The sequence below is a fragment of the Schistocerca gregaria genome, chromosome 4 (assembly GCF_023897955.1).
Source record: "Schistocerca gregaria isolate iqSchGreg1 chromosome 4, iqSchGreg1.2, whole genome shotgun sequence".
NCBI classification, from domain to species: Eukaryota; Metazoa; Arthropoda; class Insecta; order Orthoptera; family Acrididae; genus Schistocerca; species Schistocerca gregaria.
In genome coordinates this window covers 75,524,408-75,544,588 of record NC_064923.1, presented here as the reverse complement: position 1 = coordinate 75,544,588, position 20,181 = coordinate 75,524,408, and the positions used below count along the sequence as shown (strand labels likewise).

Here is a 20,181-nt window from a genome sequence, read left to right as displayed (position 1 = left end):
TCTTCATTAGTCACTGTCCTTCCTTCACCTAACCCTTCCCAATATACACTCCAGCACAACACAGCCTTCTATTACACCAACACAACCACATTATTTTTACTTCTCTTCTTTTACACCTCCTTCCCTTCCCCCCCTCCTCCATGCCCTCTGTCTAGCCTTCCAACTACACCTAGCTGCCCTATTCTCTCTCCACCTCATCTCTGTATGCTCCCACACGCACTACTTCACTGTCTCCCACCCCTATCCTGCTATCCATCCCACTCCCCACCACAACCTCCTCCTTACTCCCACCATCTACTCTGAGTCTGCTATCATGCGCAGTTGCTTGCAGTGTGGCCTCAGCAGCCAGTCATTGTTGTGTCCTGTCTGTGACTCAAGGTCTCCACTATATGGTGAGTAACAATTTATCCTTTACATAATGCTGTATAGTACATTAATAGGCACACGCAAAAATAAAAGGGACACACTACCTAGTTTTTGGAACTATCTGTACTACTATAAGGTTTACACGGCTGCGCACCCAAAATTTAATGGGTCAATCATGTGCCTATCAGTTGTTTTACAATGCTACTCCTGGAGGCAAGAGGCACTGAGTCTCTTGTGCCAATAGTTACAACTCAACATATGTTCTGAGCCCATTCACATTCAGTGTTAGCATCTGAGCCACACATTGCAAAGTTTTTGTCTCCTCTTTCCCTTCTACGAATTGAAAAGCTAGAGGACAAATGTGTTCGCTCAAGTGGCCGTCAACTTGCAGAACTGCTCATAACAAGAGTTTCATGTGTATTTCGAAGTCCACTTATGGCCACTGACTTCCCTGTTCCCTTTTGTTCTCCCCTTCCCTGTCTGTTTGTGGTGTCAATTTAGGCCAAACCAGGTATTTCTTTGTTTTCTCTCTACCACTTGTGTTGGTACTATAGATGCTACAACTAGGGAAGTTTGTGTTCACCAGCAGGCTCATTCACAACTTTATTTCAGCAGATGGACTCATTTGAACAGTTCTTTTTGTTTGGAACCCATTGTCTGTGACCTGACTAACTTGTTTACTGACTGTAACAAATGTATGATGGTGAACAGTGCTTCAAGTCTCCTTGCATCAGTACACAATACACTTTCAGTAACCCCCTTTCATTGGTCTCTTTTCCAAGATGACATCCAACATATTGAGTGCTCATTTCATCAGTTCACACACACAAGTCAGAAGCAGAGCATGCAGTCTCTTCAACAAGAGTCCCCATTCTTTTATTTCATATATTTTGTCAATTTCATGGTTGTTGCCTGATTGAGAAACAAGGCTGCTGTTGGGCTGGTCTTTTCTACATACATGAACGATCTGCAACTGTTTGTAGATGACACTGTAGTATACAGAAAACTGTCATCATCAAGCGCCTATAGGATAAGCTAATGCCTCTTCAACGTTCGAATACAGAATCAATGTTGTGATGCTTGACAAAGTCACGTCAAATAAATATGTAAACATATCTTTGGAAAGTGGTACAAAATGGAAGGAGCTTTCCCTAAGGAGATTGGGCAACTTTGGTTTATTGGGAGAATTCTAAGGAAAGTGTAATTCCTATAAATATGACCACATATAGAACACTTGTGCGACCAGTTGGAATCTCTACCAGGTCAGATTAAAGGAGCAATTCAGAGACAAGCTGCTAGATTTGTTACTGACAAGTTTGATCAACATGCAAGTGTTACGCAAATGCATTATGAATGCCAATAGCAATACCTGGAAGGAAAATGGCATACTTTTTGCAAAATGCTACTGTAAAAATTTAGAAAATGGGTATTAGGACTGAACACAAATGATCCTCCTGTCACCAACATACATCTCACATAAGGACTTTGAAGACCAGGTTTAAGATAGTAGGGCTCATACTGAGGCACAAAGAAAGACATTTTCCTTTGCTTCATTTGTGAGTGTAACAGGAAAGGGAATACCTAGTAACAGTACAAGGTACCCTCTGCAATGCAACGTGTACTGGCTTACGAACTATGTCTGTAAATGTAGATCATGCCCGATTTCTGGCATTTCAAAAACGTTTTGGGGTTTAACATATTTCGTCCTATAACTCTCGGATTTATGGTGAAAGTGTCAAGACGTATGTCTATCAACACAAAAGCTAATGTTTCTTTCAAAGGATTATTTCCTTGTTACATTATTTTTAGGCTTCAGTGACCCATTAGTCTGTCTACTACAAGGGGGGTAATGATTAAGTTTCTACTATCATTCTGAGATGAGGGGAAGGGATAGCTCCAACATAAAATTTGGCAATGGAGTTGGTCCTCCTCTACATATTTACCACTCAATGTGACATTTTCCCTACCGATGGATGACCTGATGGAGACCTTGACTGTAGAAATCTACACTTTGTATTTTGACTGTTCAAAACACATTTCACCTTAGAAACAACTTTGATGCCATTTTAAAAATGCCTGTCACACAATGATTTCTTCATCCAAGGAAAGAGGAAGACATTACTGGTTGCCATTCGGGAGACTATGGGGGAGGGGGAGGTGAATGGAAGGGGGGAGAGTTCAGGGAGGGAACATTTGATAGCCCAAAGCAGCAGAGTGTGGTGTGTTGTGTGTGTGTTCAGCACAGAATGAGCTGGTGTGATGTGGAGCAAAAACATCCCTTTGGTAGCTTCACATGGCTTTCACCTTGACAGCCTCCTGTAACCTTGTTAGGAAATTCCAGTAGTATGCTCCTGTGAAAACTGGCACCTTTCAGACACAATCTGTTAGTGCCACATGTGTCAGTCCTAAAAAGCACTCGGCTTCATATTGTCCATGACAGTTACAGTTTCTTTACCTTTTTCAGTGATAGTGAATCCACATTTCCACTGATTGCTCCCTCTTCCTCCCCCCAACCTCTCTTAGCTGTAGAGACACAGCCAGCACTCATCCATGGTGATGTAGGCAGCTAAAGAAGTAATATGATTTGGCCTGCCACTGCTGCCACATTTCCACTGTTGATCAGCAGACTCTTTGAATGGGTGTGAGCAGTTACAGAACCCTGTGGTGGTTCCCTGTGCAATGTTCCAAACTTCTTGCAAAGTTGAAAGCTGATGAATGGATTTTTCACTTTTACTGTTATTGCCTCAGTTGTGATGTGCTGTTCATCAAGCATCAGGCACTCCTCCTCGCAGGTCTTGGGCCTTCATAGAGAAACTGTCTGCCACTTCATTCCCAATTCTTCATCAGGGGTGGGAGGAGAGGGGTGAGGAGGTGGAGGAGAGAGGTGTAGAGGGGGTTGAGGATGAGGTGTAGCGAAGGGAAGGGGGTGAGGATAGGGGTGAGGATGTGATGGTGACGGGGTGAGGGTGAGGGGGTGAGGATGTGATGGTGACGGGGTGAGGGTGAGGGGGTGAGGGTGAGGGGGTGAGGGTGAGGGTGAACATGCAGGTGGAAGAGAGAGGAAGTGTGGAGACAGGTTGGAGAACAACAAGTTGTGACGAGGCAGGTGGAAGAGAGGTGAAGCAGATGGGAGAGGGGAGTGTGAAACATAAGAGTGGAAAATAGACTGGTGGAGATAGAAATATACCCAGATAATTTGCAAGAAACAGCAGTGATTCAAACACACGTGTGCAAATATACATGACATACACATATGGGGGCAAAGCTTGGGATGAAATCTACTTACGTATACAAAGACTATTATAACTGTTACTTCATTAAAGGGCAGCAAAAATAAAGATGAGATGACACATACCCAATCAATAAATATTCGAGATGCTGCTTCTCCATACACTCTAATGTTCTCATACCAAATTGTCACATACTCCATCGTAATGACTATTCCCTTCCAGCACAATTCTGCAGCTGGTTTAGCCTTTTCAGATGCAATAGCATAGTAATGTGGCACATTCTCTTCAGCCCATCTGGAAATAAGCCATGCACACAATATAAGTAAATAGCAAACAAGATGTGGCAGAACTTCAGTAACAAAACAGAGCCGCTTTATTTCAGCATGCAATAAAACAACTAATCTCACAGTTTACCCTCAGTTTTATTACATATTGGTATACATTCAGTCCATTGTCAAATTGTAATTATGTGTAATGTTACAGCAGGTAACCACTATAAAACTATGGAGAACAAAGTGTTCAGCAGACATAGTACTGTAACTTAGAGTCATTGTCATCTCCATAACTAATGATTCTAAGAACTTCTAAAGGTATAAAAACTCTTAACAATCAGCAGTTAAATCAGGGGTACAACAGACAGATGATGTAGAATCGTTGATTTCTATATATATATGGTCAACAAGCTGTAGACATTTAAATCTGCTAAGTGACCTAACAAGCTTCATTTTATGAACTGAAAAATTTTCCCTGAATTTTCAACAATATGCACAATGGGTCCACTATGGAGTAGAAAGTAACTGTGTTTTTGAGACTGAATTAATATACTTACACACAATTAATGCAATTTTTGGGTTAGGCATGGGCAACTCTTGAACAGAGAAAATTCAATGGCTGATGAAACAACACCTATCTAAATTCCTAACAAGAACCTTTCCCTTTGCAAAAATTAAATGGAAAAGACTATTTAAAAAAAGCACAAGAAAACCTGAACAACTTTAAACTGACTGAATAGCTCATGAGATGAAATAGGGTAGCACCATCAAAGACTGCCAACATCATAGTGGGGAACATGTGAGTGCACTACGTTTAGCAAGGATAAGTTACATCACAGGTTACTTATTGGAAGGAAGGATCAGAAGGCAAGTACTGCCAGGAGGCTCAACTACACCTCTTGTCTCCAGAGTGGGAGGAACCTGACAACTGGCAGCAAGTACCGCAATTCACTGCCACTATCACTTGGATCTGTCGCCAATGTATTTGTCCAATGTTTCATTCAAACCATCACAGTCTATGCATCCTTTCATTCCAAAGCAGCATTGCAGCCACACCTGGGCCTTCCAGCTTTAATCACAGACCATTAGTGGCCTCAGATGCACTCCACTGACATCAATAACAGGGTATACTTTAACGTTATCAGAGGCCCTCTCTCTCTCTCTCCCTCCCTCTCACACACACACACACACACACGGTAATGAATGTCATCGAGAAATACAATGTGACCTCCCAAGGTGATATTGACTTCCATATTGTATTTTCATCACATCCTTCAGTAAACTCCATTTAACAGATGTATAAGCGACAGGTCCAAGAATTAGCTAATTGTAGGATATTTGTTGAGGCCATTATATAACTTTCATTTCAATAGTTTGCACAAACAAATTGCATACTATGATACAAATTGATATTAAAGAGCAGAAATTGTAGAATCTACCATGACAAGCTCAGTGACCACCTCCTGGAGCCTAGGTTCAAATGCAATGAAACTTGCATAGTCATTAATGCATTGTGATTTAAACTTTGGAGTTGCTGCTTGTTTCACTTCATTCTTCACCATAAAAAGCGCATGTATCAAGAAGTTTCAATTTACAGATATAATTAACAAGTCACATACTGACAAAGTTTTTTAACACTTTTCCTCCTCCTATAGGTTTTAGTCAGTCACAGATGTGGATGCGTACAAATGCAGTAAAATATGGTAAGAGTTTTGCATTAAACATAAAGGTAATGAAAAACGGAATTAGGAAACACAAGACAAATTGGTCTCTCTCCAAAAAGAGCTGCGATGCTAGACTCACTTGTCCTTGTCCGAGCAGAATTATTCAGTGTGTCCACCAACTATCTTACTCTAACTACATCAAACTCTGTATTATGAACTTTTCATGATATGTGTCAAATTTTAGACTATTATTTTGATACAACTAAACTGGATTTTTAAATTATCATTTACAAAATGAGTATTACGTACAAACTTTAGCATTATTTATTTGATTACTACACACCACATTAAATATTTTCCAGTTTCCTGAATCTGGCAGCCCCTCCAGTGCAAAGTCTGACTTCTCCTTCAAAATTCATCTACTGTTTCTTCAGTCTGGAAAAAATCAGGGCCAAACTTTTCTGTGCCACACTACGGACTGTATGATCGGTAGTGCAAAGCATTTCTCTTTCTATGGTTCACTTTATCAATATTATTTTTTTAAATTGCCATTTATTACCATCATAAATAAGGAAATAAATGTACTGTGATGCTGCTGTTAGTATGATGAACAATTCAAAGAGCTGCCTACAAGAGGCTCCAGAGTGGACACTACAACATTATCCTTATTGTTGTCTTTTAAGTCTGCTATTCTTTGTAACTAAATGACAAACCCGGCATTGCTCGGGTGTTTGTTTTTCCAATTATCTATTAGAAAAGAAAGCAAAAAACGAACTGTGTTTGTTGTGAACTACTGAAAAAATTTCATTACCACATATATGTGAAAACACTTTTGACGTTACGAAACAGTTGTATAATATACAAATATATAAGTGCAGTATCCAAATTAAGAGACACAATCCCCGATGTTTTCGTACTCTGGGAAAGCTGCTTCACATGTCTACAACACAATTTTGTTAACATCTCTTCATAGCTCTATAGATGACTACTGTTTTTGCTTGCAGACACTGCACTTAGCATTTGAAAACTATCAGAAGTGCAGCTAGAACCAGGGATTTTTCTTATGTTGCCTTGACTCTACGCATGTCTTACGAGGAGAGGCCCCAGTGGAGGGATCAACATTTTGAAGCCAAATGTACGGTGATGTAGGTTAAGATCGCAGGCATAATATACTGTAGTTATTCACCATGGTGGGTCCTCAACTGTAAGTAACCGATGAAAAACTTTTGGAATTCTGTGTAATGCTCGGTAACATTAAAAAATCTCGTTGTGCAGTGTAATGGATAGGATAATAGCTTCACATCCAAGAAATTATGGAATCAAATCTTGCCAGGTACACTTAATTTTATATATGTTTTTATATGGTAATCATCACACAAACATTTGAAACATAACCTAAATACCTACTGCACTAAGGACGAAATAATGGAGATGAAAATTTAAATGAAAGAGAGCTAATAAGTATAACAAAATTAGAAATAGATAAAATTAACGCAATAATGTGGACAAAAAACAGGGCAATGAAATAAAAGAAATTAATTCAAATAGTAATACATAAAAATAATTAATCCTCATGAACAAACACTTTAAGTGGAAAAAGAATGATAGGAAGAAAAACGAGAGCAAATCAAGAAGTTCATATAACAATTAAAATATGACAAAGGAATGGAAATAAAAAATTACATTTAAATCAATGAATTAAATAAAAATGATGATCAAAGTCATTTCAACAAAGATTTAAAAATTAAATATATAAACAAAAAATACTGCATCTGGCAAGATTTGAACCAACAACATCACGTTTCTTAAGCTACTACCCTATCCATTACATCACACAACCACACTGTTTGATGCAACTTTTTAAACACTGGTGCGGGTCACACGAAGTTCAAAATTTTTTTCATCAATTAATTGCAAATGTGGGCCCACTATGGTGAAGGTCTGCATTGTGTGATACCTAGGCTCTTAATCTACTTAACCACATAGATGGTTTCAAAAGATTAATCCCACTGCCAGGGAGCTCTCCTTATTAGTAGTAAAGAATAACTGTATTAAACTTTCATGCATGATGTAGCATTTTTTCACACTTCTCAGTGTTTATGATGCCATACCTCCTGAACAACATTTCCTACAATGATATATTTGTGCAGGGTCATTCAGCAGCATATGTGGATACTGTCTGTGGAATATGTTGCAGACAGAATTAGTAGCAAAGAAGTAATAAATTTAAACATCAAGTATTATGTGGCTGTTTTTCCATGCATCTCACTGTTTACTATGTCATGTCTCCTGAACCATGCAAGATGGCTTTGTGGAAAAGAGGTGGAATCATTACAATACACAAAATTACAGGAAATGTTTACAAATAATTTTACTGAGGCATACTCACTCTAAGTCATATGGCTAATAACGAGCCCAGCAAGCTCAGGTACACATAACAAAATCTTTGCAGTATGTCAAGAAGTACACAACAAGCACTTACACAAAAGTGTAAGAAGAGTGACTGTCAAAGCAAAAACACTCCAAGGAAACATTATCAGTGTATGGGAGGTCTCATACTTGAAATATTAAGGTGACCCCTGACATAAGTGAATATTGTAAAAGAAAGCAAAGTGACGGAGAAACCGCAAATATTCCAAAACAAATGGAAATTGGGGAAAGAGAGAAGGGGGGGAGGAAAGAGGGGGCGGTTACATCATTACTTGTGAAGCATATTGCTAAGGGAAATGATCGTGCTGATAAAGCATGTTGTTGTTGTTGTTGTTGTTGTTGTTGTCTTCAGTCCTGAGACTGGTTTGATGCAGCTCTCCATGCCACTCTATCCTGTGCAAGCTTCTTCATCTTCCAGTACCTACTGCAACCTACATCCATCTGAATCTGCTTAGTGTATTCATCTCTTGGTCTCCCTCTACAATTTTTACCCTCCACGCTGCCCTCCAATACTAAATTGGTGATCCCTTGATGCCTCAGAACATGTCCTGCCAACCGACCCCTTCTTCTGGTCAAGTTGTGTCACAAACTTCTCTTCTCCCCAATCCTATTCAATACTTCCTCATTAGTCATGTGGTCTACCCATCTAATCTTCAGCATTCTTCTGTAGCACCACATTTCGAAAGCTTCTATTCTCTTCTTGTCCAAACTATTTATCGTCCATGTTTTACTTCCATACATGGCTACACTCCATACAAATACTTTCACAAATGGCTTCCTGATACTTAAATCTTTACTCGATGTTAACAAATTTCTCTTCTTCAGAAATGCTTTCCTTGCCATTGCCAGTCTGCATTTTATATCCTCTCTACTTCGATCACCATCAGTTATTTTGCTCCCCAAATAGCAAAACTCCTTTACTACTTTAAGTGTCTCATTTCCTAATCTAATTCCCACAGCATCACCCGACTTAATTCGACTACATTCCATTATCCTCGTTTTGCTTTTGTTGGTGTTCATCTTATATCCTCCTTTCAAGACACTGTCAATTCCATTCAACTGCTCTTCCAAGTCCTTTGCTGTCTCTGACAGAATTACAATGTCATCGACGAACCTCAAAAGTTTTTATTTCTTCTCCATGGATTTTAATACCTACTCCGAATTTTTCTTTTGTTTCCTTTACTGCTTGCTCAATATACAGATTGAGCAACATCGGGGATAGGCTACAACCCTGTCTCACTCCCTTCCCAACCAATGCTTCCCTTTCATGCCCCTCGACTCTTATAACTGCCATCTGGTTTCTGTACAAATTGTAAATAACCTTTCGCTCCCTGTACTTTACCCCTGCCACCTTTAGAATTTGAAAGAGAGTATTCCAGTCAACATTGTCAAAAGCTTTCACTAAGTCTGCAAGTGCTAGAAACGTAGGTTTGCCTTTTCTTAATGTTTCTTCTAAGATAAGTCGTAAGGTCAGTAGTGCCTCACGTGTTCCAGTATTTCTACGGAATCCAAATTGATCTTCCCCAAGTTAGGTTTCTACTAGTTTTTCCATTCGTCTGTAAAGAATTCGTGTTAGTATTTTGCAGCTGTGGCTTATTAAACTGATTGTTCGGTAATTTTCACATCTGTCAACACCTGCTTTCTTGGGGATTGGAATTATTATATTCTTCTTGACGTCTGAGGGTATTTCGCCTGTCTCATACATCTTGCTCACCAGATGGTAGAGTTTTGTTAGGCCTGGCTCTCCCACGGCTGTCAGTAGTTCCAATGGAATGTTGTCTACTCCGGGGGCCTTGTTTCGACTCGAGTCTTTCAGTGCTCTGTCAAACTCTTCACGCAGTATCGTATCTCCCATTTCATCTTCATCTACATCCTCTTCCATTTCCATAATATTGTCCTCAAGTACATCACCCTTGTATAGACCCTCTATATACTCCTTCCACCTTTCTGCTTTCCCTTCTTTGCTTAGAACTGGGTTTCCATCTGAGCTCTTGATGTTCATACAAGTGGTTCTCGTATCTCCAAATGTTCAAATGGCTCTGAGCACTATGCGACTTAACCTCTGTGGTCATCAGTCGCCTAGAACTTAGAACTAATTAAACCTAACTAACCTAAGGACATCACACACATCCATGCCCGAGGCAGGATTCGAACCTGCGACCGTAGCAGTCGCGCGGTTCCGGACTGAGCGCCTAGAACCGCGAGACCACCGCGGCCGGCTCTCCAAATGTCTCTCTAATTTTCCTGTAGGCAGTATCTATCTTACCCCTAGTGAGATAAGCCTCTACATCCTTACATTTGTCCTCTAGGCATCCCTGCTTAGCCATTTTGCACTTCCTGTCAATCTCATTTTTGAGATGTTTGTATTCCTTTTTGCCTGCTTCATTTACTGCATTTTTATATTTTCTCCTTTCATCAATTAAATTCAATATTTCTTCTGTTACCCAAGGATTTCTACTAGCCCTCGTCTTTTTACCTATTTGATCCTCTGCTGCCTTCACTATTTCATTCCTCAAAGTTACCCAATCTTTTTCTACTGTATTTCTTTTCCCCATTCCTGTCAATTGTTCCCTTATGCTCTCCCTGAAACTCTGTACAACCTCTGGTTCTTTCAGTTTATCCAGGTCCCATCTCCTTAAATTCCCACGTTTTTTCAGCTTCTTCTGTTTTAACCTACAGGTCATAACCAATAGATTGTGGTCAGAGTCCACATCTGCCCCTGGAAATGTCTTACAATGTAAAACCTGGTTCCTAAATCTCTGTCTTACCATTTTATATAATCTATCTGATACCTTTTAGTATCTCCAGGGTTCTTCCATGTATACAACCTTCTTTCATGATTCTTAAACCAAGTGTTAGCTATGAGTAAGTTGTGCTCTGTGCAAAATTCTACCAGACGGCTTCCTCTTTCATTTCTTAGCCCCAGTCCATATTCACCTACTAAGTTTCCTTCTCTCCCTTTTCCTACACTCGAATTCCAGTCACTCATGACTATTAAATTTTTGTCTCCCTTCACTACCTGAATAATTTCTTTTATCTCATCATACATTTCATCAATTTCATCATCTGCAGAGCTAGTTGGCATATAAACTTGTACTACTGTAGTAGGCATGGGCTTTGTGTCTATCTTGGCCACAATAATGCGTTCACTATGCTGTTTGTAGTAGCTTACCCGCATTCCTAATTTCCTATTCATTATTAAACCTACTCCTGCATTACCCCTATTTGATTTTGTGTTTATAACCCTGTAGTCACCTGACGAGAAGTCTTGTTCCTCCTGCCACCGAACTTCACTAATTCCCACTATATCTAACTTTAACCTATCCATCTCCCTTTTTAAATTTTCTAACCTACCTCCAAGATCAAGGGATCTGACATTTCACGCTCCGTTATATTAACAAATACAAAGGAGTTTAGAAAAATGAAGACATTGTTTGATAGTCAATATAAATGGAACATAATGACATAGCATTTCAATTCTTGCAGGGGGGAAGGTTATTTTGTGTGTTCGATGTTACCCCATTAGCGGCCAAAAACTTCCGACACTGCTGAACTGTTGACTGAACAAAGGCTGTCAGTGTTCATGGTGTGATAATAGTTGCACAGGACGCTCAAAAGTTTCTGTTGCTCATTCAGTGTAGCTGGCTTCTGTGGGTAAAATTCATTTTTCGAGGTTCCCCACATGTAGAAACCACGAGGTGTAAGGTCTGAAGATTGTGGTGGTTACTCAACAGCTCCTCTTCGACTACTCCATCGTCCCAATAGATTTTCATCTAAATAGGCGCTGACATTTCTTTGGTAGTGAGGCGGAGTGCCATCTTGTTGCAGCTAAAACCTTGCATTTCCACGCACCTCTCAGATGGCAGGTAAAATCGATGTTTGTAGCATATGAAGATACATTTCATCAGTTATCAGTTACAGTACCTTCAGAGAAGAATGGGCCACTCAAAACGCATGATGATAGACTACACCACACATTAACAACCACTAGATTACCACTTGCAGTACCCCATTCATAGTGTGCAGCAATGTTGGACTGTACACTTTCCACTCTGCAGCCTCCACGTCATATGCTTGATCAACTTATTTCGCTTTCATATGCACCCTGCTTCATAGATTTTTGAAGTGAGACAACAAAATGTTGCAACGCAGCAGTGCTTGAAGCAAGACTTTGTTTTTGGTCAGCCAGACCTTCCCTTATTAATGACATGAGCAGTACTGTCAGCTTCAAATTTATCCAAAATACAATAAACTGTTTGTATGTGTTGGTTGTTGAGTTCCGTACACTTTATGCCACTGTCGTTATACCTCCATCATGTTTTCATACTTCCAGTGCCACTTCAATACAGCTTTGTGTTGCTCAAGCAACAATCTTACTTCATTCATTGTTGCACTGTCATCTGCTGGAAAATATGTGCCGAGATCTGTAGAGAAAGCAATGGACTCTGCTACCCCACAAAATTACAAGAATACGTCATTCTGTTCAGAAGATATTAACTATCAAACAGTGTCTACATTTTTCTTGGCCCCTCTGTATACTAGAATTGGCACAGGGTGGTTATAAAATATCCAGTAAAATAATGAATAAACAAAGACTCACGAAACAGTGTATACAGGGTGGTCCATTGATAGTGACCAGGCCAAATATCTCACAAAATAAGCATCAAACGAAAAAACTACAAAGAACTAAACTCGTTCAGCTCGAAAGGGGAAACCAGATGGCGCTATGGTTGTCCCGCTAGATGGTGCTGCCATAGGTCAAATGGATATTAACTGCTGTGTTTTTTTAAATAGGAACCCCAATTTTTTATTACATATTCATGTAGTACGTAAAGAAATATGAACGTTTTAGTTGGACCACTATTTTGCTTTGTGATAAATGGCGTTGTAATAGTCACAAACATATAAGTACGTGGTTTATCATGTAACATTTCTCCAGTGCAGACGGTATTTGCTTTGTGATACATTACCCATGTTAAAATGGACCATTTACCAATTACGGAAAAGGTCGATATTGTGTTGAAGTATGGCTATTCTGATCAAAATGCCCAACAGGCGTGTGCTATGTATGCTCCTCGGTATCCTGGACGACATCACCCAAGTGCCCAGACCGTTCACTGGATAGTTATTTTATTTAAGGAAACAAGAAGTATTCAGCCACATGTGAAACGTCAACCACGACCTGCAACAAATGATGATGCCCAAGTTTTAGCTGCTGTCGCGGCTAATCCGCACATCAGTAGCAGACAAACTGCACGAGAATCGGGAATCTCAAAAAGAGTCTGTGTTGAGAACGCTACATCAACATCGATTGCACCCGTACCATATTTCTATGCACCAGGAATTGCATGGAGACGACTTTGAACGTCGTGTACAGTTCTGCCACTGGGCCCAAGAGAAATTACGGGACGATGACAGATTTTTTGCACGCATTCTATTTAGCGACGAAGTGTCATTCACCAGCAGCAGTAATGTAAACTGGCATAATATGCACTATTGGGCGACGAAATATCAACAATGGCTGCGACAAGTGGAACATCAGCGACCTTGGCGGGTTAGTGTATGGTGCAGCATTATGGGAGGAAGAATAATTGGCCCCCATTTTATCGATGGCAATTTAAATGGTGCAATGTATACTGATTTCCTATGTGATATTCTACCCATGTTACTACAAGATGTTTCATTGCATGACAGAATGGCAATGTACATCCAACATGGTGGATGTCCGGCACATAGCTCACGTGCAGTTGAAGTGGTATTGAATAGCATATTTCATGACAGGTGGATCGGTCATGGCCTGCACGTTCACCGGATCTGACATCCCTGGATTTCTTTCTGTGGGGTAAGTTGAAGGATACTTGCTACTGTGATTCACCGATAACGCCTGACAGCATGCGTCAGTGCATTGTCAATGCATTTGCGAACATTACGGAAGGCGAACTACTCGCTGTTGAGAGGAATGTCATTACACGTACTGCAAAATGCATTGAGGTTAACGGACATCATTTTGAGCATTTATTGTATTAATGTGGTATTTACAGGTAATCATGCTGTAACAGCACGCGTTCTCAGAAATGATAAGTTCACGGAGGTACATGTATCACATTGGAAGAACCGAAATAAAATGTTCAAATGTACATACATTCAGTATTTTAATTTACGAACCTACCTGTTACCAACTGTTCCGTCTAAAACTGTGAGCCATATGTTTGTGACTATTACAGCGCCATATACCATAAAGCAAAAAAGTGGTCCAATATATCATATTTCCTTATGTACTACAGGAATACGTAATAAAAAATGAGGGTTCTTATTTTTAAAAATGCAGTTGATATCCATTTGACTTATGGCAGCGCCATCTAGCTCGCCAACCATAGTGCCATCTGGTTTCCCCCCCTCAAACTAGACAAGTTTCATTCTTTGTAGTTTCTTCGTTTGGCACTTATTGAGTGAGATATTTGGCCTGGTCACGATCAATGGACCACCCTGTATATGCCTAGAAATCACGATGTTACAAACAGAATAAAACAACCTAAACATAAAAAAGGGGTGGATGGATCTAAGGTGGTTCATTACCAAAATATTGAACAGCAACTGTTGAAGAAGTGTACACTGCACAATAACAAAATAAAAGATGTATTCTTAATTAACATAAAAGTCTGAGTGAAACAAACAAACAGCACGGAAAGCAAACACAGCACGGAGGCCAGTGCCGAGTGGTACACTTGGCTACTGAGCCTGAAGTAGACGCTTAAAGTATTCCAGGAAATATCTGTGTGCAAATCGTAGCAATCATTTTTCTCCAAATGTTTGAAAATTTTCAGCTCTACCCATAAATGTAATGTACGCCTTTTTACTTCTGTATGTACGGTTATGGTATCTCCTAAATCCAGTACACAGTTTTACAAAAACTGTCATTTTATAACCTTGCACAAGTAACTCGACAAACTTGTACAGAAATTGTCTCAATGGTGTTGGCTACTGAACGCATCAACAATTATGTTTACAATAACTTCCCACTCGGCACAACAATACAGGGTGCGTTCCGAAAGTAATGCAAATTTTTTTTTTTTTTTAAAGTAATTTATTGAACAGATTTGCACAAACACTTAAAATTCTTCAAAGTACTGTCCTTGGGCCTCTGCACATTTTTTTCAGCAACTCTGCCATGACCGGTACGCGCCCTGGAAGGCGTCTTCTGGGACCTCTTGCAAGGTCTTCGTCACGGTGGATTGGATCTCGTCTATGGACGAAAAACGGGTTCCTTTCAGGGCTGACTTAATCCTAGGAAACAAAAAGAAGTCAGCTGGGGCGAGGTCAGGACTATAGGGGGTGTGGGGCAGCGTTGGCACCTGGTGTTTGGCCAGGAACTCACGGACTCGTAGCACGTTGTGGCAAGGCGCGTTGTCGTGATGGAGTTGCCAGGTAGCGGAGATGTCCTTTCTCATCCTGACGACCCTTTTGCGGAGTCTTTCCAGCACATCCACGTAGTAGGAAGCGTTAACTGTCTGTCCTTGAGGAACAAACTCCTTATGGACCACTCCTTTGCTGTCGAAAAAGACAATCAGCATTGTTTTCACTTTTGATTTGCTCATTCTTGCCTTTTTGGGCTTGGGGGACTGATCAGTGTGCCACTCATAGCTTTGGCGTTTTGTTTCTGGGTCGTATTCAAAAACCCAGGTTTCATCACCAGTGATGACATTGTCCAAATAATCAGGTTCAATTTCAACACGTTGCAAAAGTTCACTTGAAATTTCCACTCGGTTAGTCTTTTCGTCGTCTGACAACACCTTGGGCACGAGCTTGGCGCACACTTTCCTCATCGCTAAATCTTCAGTAACAATGCGAAAAACAACAGTAGACGACAAGTTCAGTTCATTGGCAACCATCCTGATACACAATCGACAGTCAAGAGTCCAACAGTTGTCGCACACGAGCCACATTGTTGTCGGTTTTGCTGGTTGACGGCCGCCCAGAGCGTTGTTCGACGTGAACCTCTTCCCGGCCTTCCTTAAAGGCCTTTAACCACCTAGAAACTTGTGAGTAGCACAGAGCAGAGTCCCCGTAAGCCTCACGAATCATTTTGTTAGTCTCCTCAAAAGATTTGTTCAGTTTAGCACAAAACTTAATCGCGTAACGTTGCTCGATCGTCGATTCCATTTTTTCCGTGACACGGTCGGCGCACAGAGGTTTACAATAACAGACGTCCTGCCGCTTCCACAGCTCGGAGAGCACTGAAACCGGTTTCGCGGCAAAGCTTAGCGTCCCAGCCACCTACTCCATGTGGCCCGCTCCCACTCCGACTACTAGGAGCGGCGCGGGAAAATCAATTGCATTACTTTCGGAACGTACCCTGTATAAAGTTTCCACTTTACGATAATGCATGGATTTTTAACACTAAGACTGTTGTTAATTATTCACCTAGGGAAACAATGTAGGCGGAATAAAAGTTGTGGGAAGTGCTAAATGCAATCTTGCGCTTAAAATCAGTGGCACACGGACATTAAAATGAGTATCTCTTTGTTTCTATGCAGTGGCAAAGAGCAAATAAGCCATACTGTCCGAATTCGCCTCGGTGTCCAAAATCACCCCTTTTGACGGTACTGTAATGAGTTTGCTATGTTTAACTGAGCCTGCGGGCTCTTTATATGCCACATGACCTGTAGCACAGTTCTTTTACCCATCCTCCGCTCTCCCTCTTTTCAACTTTTAACTCTCCTAACGAATATGTACTTTTGAAATCGCACATGCTGCTGACTGCAGCTACGTGCATACAGGACGTGCAGGAGTGCCACCAACCAGAATTGACCTAAGGCTAGTGCCTACACTCTTCATCCAGTCAGCACTTGTCATTAGCTCTGAACATGGCATACTTATGTTCTGTAGGGTCCGATGCCATGTTTTGCATTTAAATGTCATATATATATAAACAAAGATGATGTAACTTGCCAAACGAAAGCGCTGGCATTTCAATAGACACACAAACAAACACAAACATACACACAAAATTCAAGCTTTCGCAACCAACGGTTGCTTCTTCAGGAAATAGGGAAAGACGAAAGGATGTGGGTTTTAAGGGAGAGGGTAAGGAGTCATTCCAATCCGGGGAGTGGAAAGACTTACCTTAGGGGGAAAAAAGGACAGGTATACACGCGCGCGCCCGCACACACACACACACACACACACACACACACACACACACACACACACACACACACACACACATCCATCCGCACATACACAGACACAAGCAGACATTTGTAAAGGGAAATTAGAACAGCATGCCACCCTCCACCTCAAAACACACACACAGACACACACACATCCATCCGCACATACACAGACACAAGCAGACATTTGTAAAGGGAAATTAGAACAGCATGCCACCCTCCACCTCAAAAAACTATGCAATCTCCTGGTTTCCCACCTCCGGAAAGGCAACTCACTCATAGTTCACAACCTTTCCAGCAAACCTCAACCTCCTCTCATTGCACACAGACCTAGTCTCTTCCATCTACTCAATCTCCCACTTCCAGCTCAACTCCACCCAAAACCTCTAAATTCCAATCAACACAATCTGGAACCACAACACCCTAATTCAGTAGTTACCCTTTCCTCCAATACCAGAATCTTTGTGATGATGGCAACGATTTAGAAAGTTCTTAAGTCTTGACCACAGTTTTGACAGTTTTAAAGCTGTCTCCTTCAGAAGGTATCGTACCTATTGACAAATATTGTGAAATTGTGTGTGGAATACTGTGATTACTGATTGCTGAACATGTATGACTGTGAGTTTTATTATGGAAGCTAAAAATAATTTTATGATCAGTTAGCAGCAAGAGCTGGCCTTCTGTGTCCGCGGATGGATATATGTGTGTGTGCCACATCCTTTCGTCTTTCCCTCTCCTTCCCTCTTTCCTGATAAAGCAACCGTTGGTTGCGAAAGCTTGCATTTGGTGTGTATGTTTGTGTAAAATCCAGGATGGAATAATCATTATATTATGAAAATGTTAGACTGGTACTCACCATATGGTGGAAACGCAGATAGGCACAACAAAAAGACTGTCAAAGTAGTCAGCTTTTGGCCCGAAGGTCCCCCCCCCACACACACACACACACATACGCGCGCGCGCTCCCACACAAGCGCGCGCGCGCCCGCGCACACACAAATGCATTTGCACATGTGTATTTTGTCTAATTCAGAAGAAGGCCTTTTGGCCAAAAGCTTACTTTGTTGTGTCTGTCTGCGACTCAATATCTCTGCTGTATTGTGAGTAGCAATCTAACCGTTTCATAATATTGTGATCATTTAGTGCGTTACATACCAAACTAGTAACGATACAGAGCAGACTTGCAAGACAACAACCAAAACTAATAAATTGTAGCTAACCTGGTATATACAAAATAATTTTTAACTGCCAGCGATCTGTATATGTAGGCCAACATTAAGGAATACAGAACATTTTAGAGCATTAAAAACTATAGCATGCAATCAGCATTTGCTGTTTTTCTAACAGTACAAAACCACCACCCAATCAACACAAAAACTGTTTTAAAAATACTTAAAACTAACAACAGCTCAAAAAAAATTATCAATATATGTGAATCATCATATCGAAAAATCAATAGCTTAATGAAGAAGTATTAAATGTAAAATCACCACACACCACTGTGTAACCTATATTACTAATTGACTAACCTGAACTGTGGCTCACAGTCCCAGTTAAAACCTGCCTGTCTACTTCCAGAGGTAACAAAAACTGATTTCCAAAATTTCATTTAATTATTAACCAAATTTAAAAAAATTTAATGCTGGCATAATCTACTTATTAAGAGGTATAATCTTATGTTAAAGGTTTAACACAGTTAAGGTCAATTTTATTTAGAAACTGAATATCTTGAGGCAGTGCAGCTCACTCTGCGTATATTACCCCGACTATATTCATGCAGTATTCAAGAATGAGAGCATTTAGTGACTTCTAACAAACTTACAGATAATTTCAAACCTGTATGGAACTTTAAATTAATATTGTTTGCTATATTTTCGCTTTTCCTGCAGTAAAACATCATCAAGCATCATGTATTAATTTATTACTTCTTCACTACTAACTCTATTCGCAGCACATTTTGCAGACTGTATCCACCTTGTACCACTGAATGCATCCACAAAATTATGCCCTCATTGCTTAAAATAAGAGCGCAAATTATCCAGACTATATTCATCCAGAGTAGTCAAATTAAGTCGGGTGGAAATGAGACACGTAAAGTAGTAAAGGAGTTTTGCTATTTGGGGAGCAAAATAACTGATGATGGTCGAAGTAGAGAGGATATAAAATGTAGACTGGCAATGGCAAGGAAAGCGTTTCTGAAGAAGAGAAATTTGTTAACATTTAGTATAGATTTAAATGTCAGGAAGTATTTTCTGCAAGTATTTGTATGGAGTGTAGCCATGTATGGAAGTGAAACATGGACGATAAATAGTTTGGACAAGAAGAGAATAGAAGCTTTCGAAATGTGGTGCTACAGAAGAATGCTGAAGATTAGATGGGTAGCTCACATAACTAATGAGGAGGTATTGAATAGAATTGGAGAGAAGAGAAATTTGTGGCACAACTTGACAAGAAGAAGGGATTGGTTGGTAGAACATGTTCTGAGGCATCAAGGGATCACCAATTTAGTATTGGAGGGCAGCGTGGAGGGTAAAAATCATAGAGGGAGCCCAAGGGATGAATACACTAAACAGATTCAGAAGGATGTAGGCTGCAGTACGTATTGGGAGATGAAGAAGCTTGCACAGGATAGAGTAGCATGGAAAGCTGCATCAAACCAGTCTCAGGACTGAAGATCACAACAACAACAACAATTCATCCAGAGTTTCATAACGAGAGCACTTAGTGAACAGTGACTTGTCCAGCTCTGTAGCTGAATGATCAGGACTGCCATGCTGAGGACCCAGGTTCAACTCCCAATACTGCCAGGGATTTTTTCCCCTTGGTGGGAGGATTGAAACGAGGCACAATCAACCTTGTGATGCCGACTGAAGGGCAGAATAACTATCACCACCACCACCATCTCTCTCTCTCTCTCTCTCTCTCTCTCTAAATAGCAGAATGTAAAATGTATGGCAGATATAAAGCTACCCGCATACACAACTAGCATCGTCATATGAGGTATGTGAACCTTATGTAAATCCATATCGCTTCTAAATTTTATAAGCAT

The 20,181-nt window shown here is 40.4% G+C and overlaps 1 protein-coding gene across 1 annotated transcript in view; it reads right to left on the bottom strand.

Moving 5' to 3' along the window:
* The window catches only part of LOC126267601 (transmembrane protein 214-B), a 138,828-nt gene that overhangs the window by 5,795 nt on the left and 112,852 nt on the right, over window positions 1-20,181 (bottom strand). Inside the window, exon 12 of the mRNA XM_049972903.1 lies at window positions 3,722-3,890. Coding sequence (XP_049828860.1) covers window positions 3,722-3,890 — 169 coding nt within the window. The remainder of the gene's footprint in view (window positions 1-3,721; window positions 3,891-20,181) is intronic.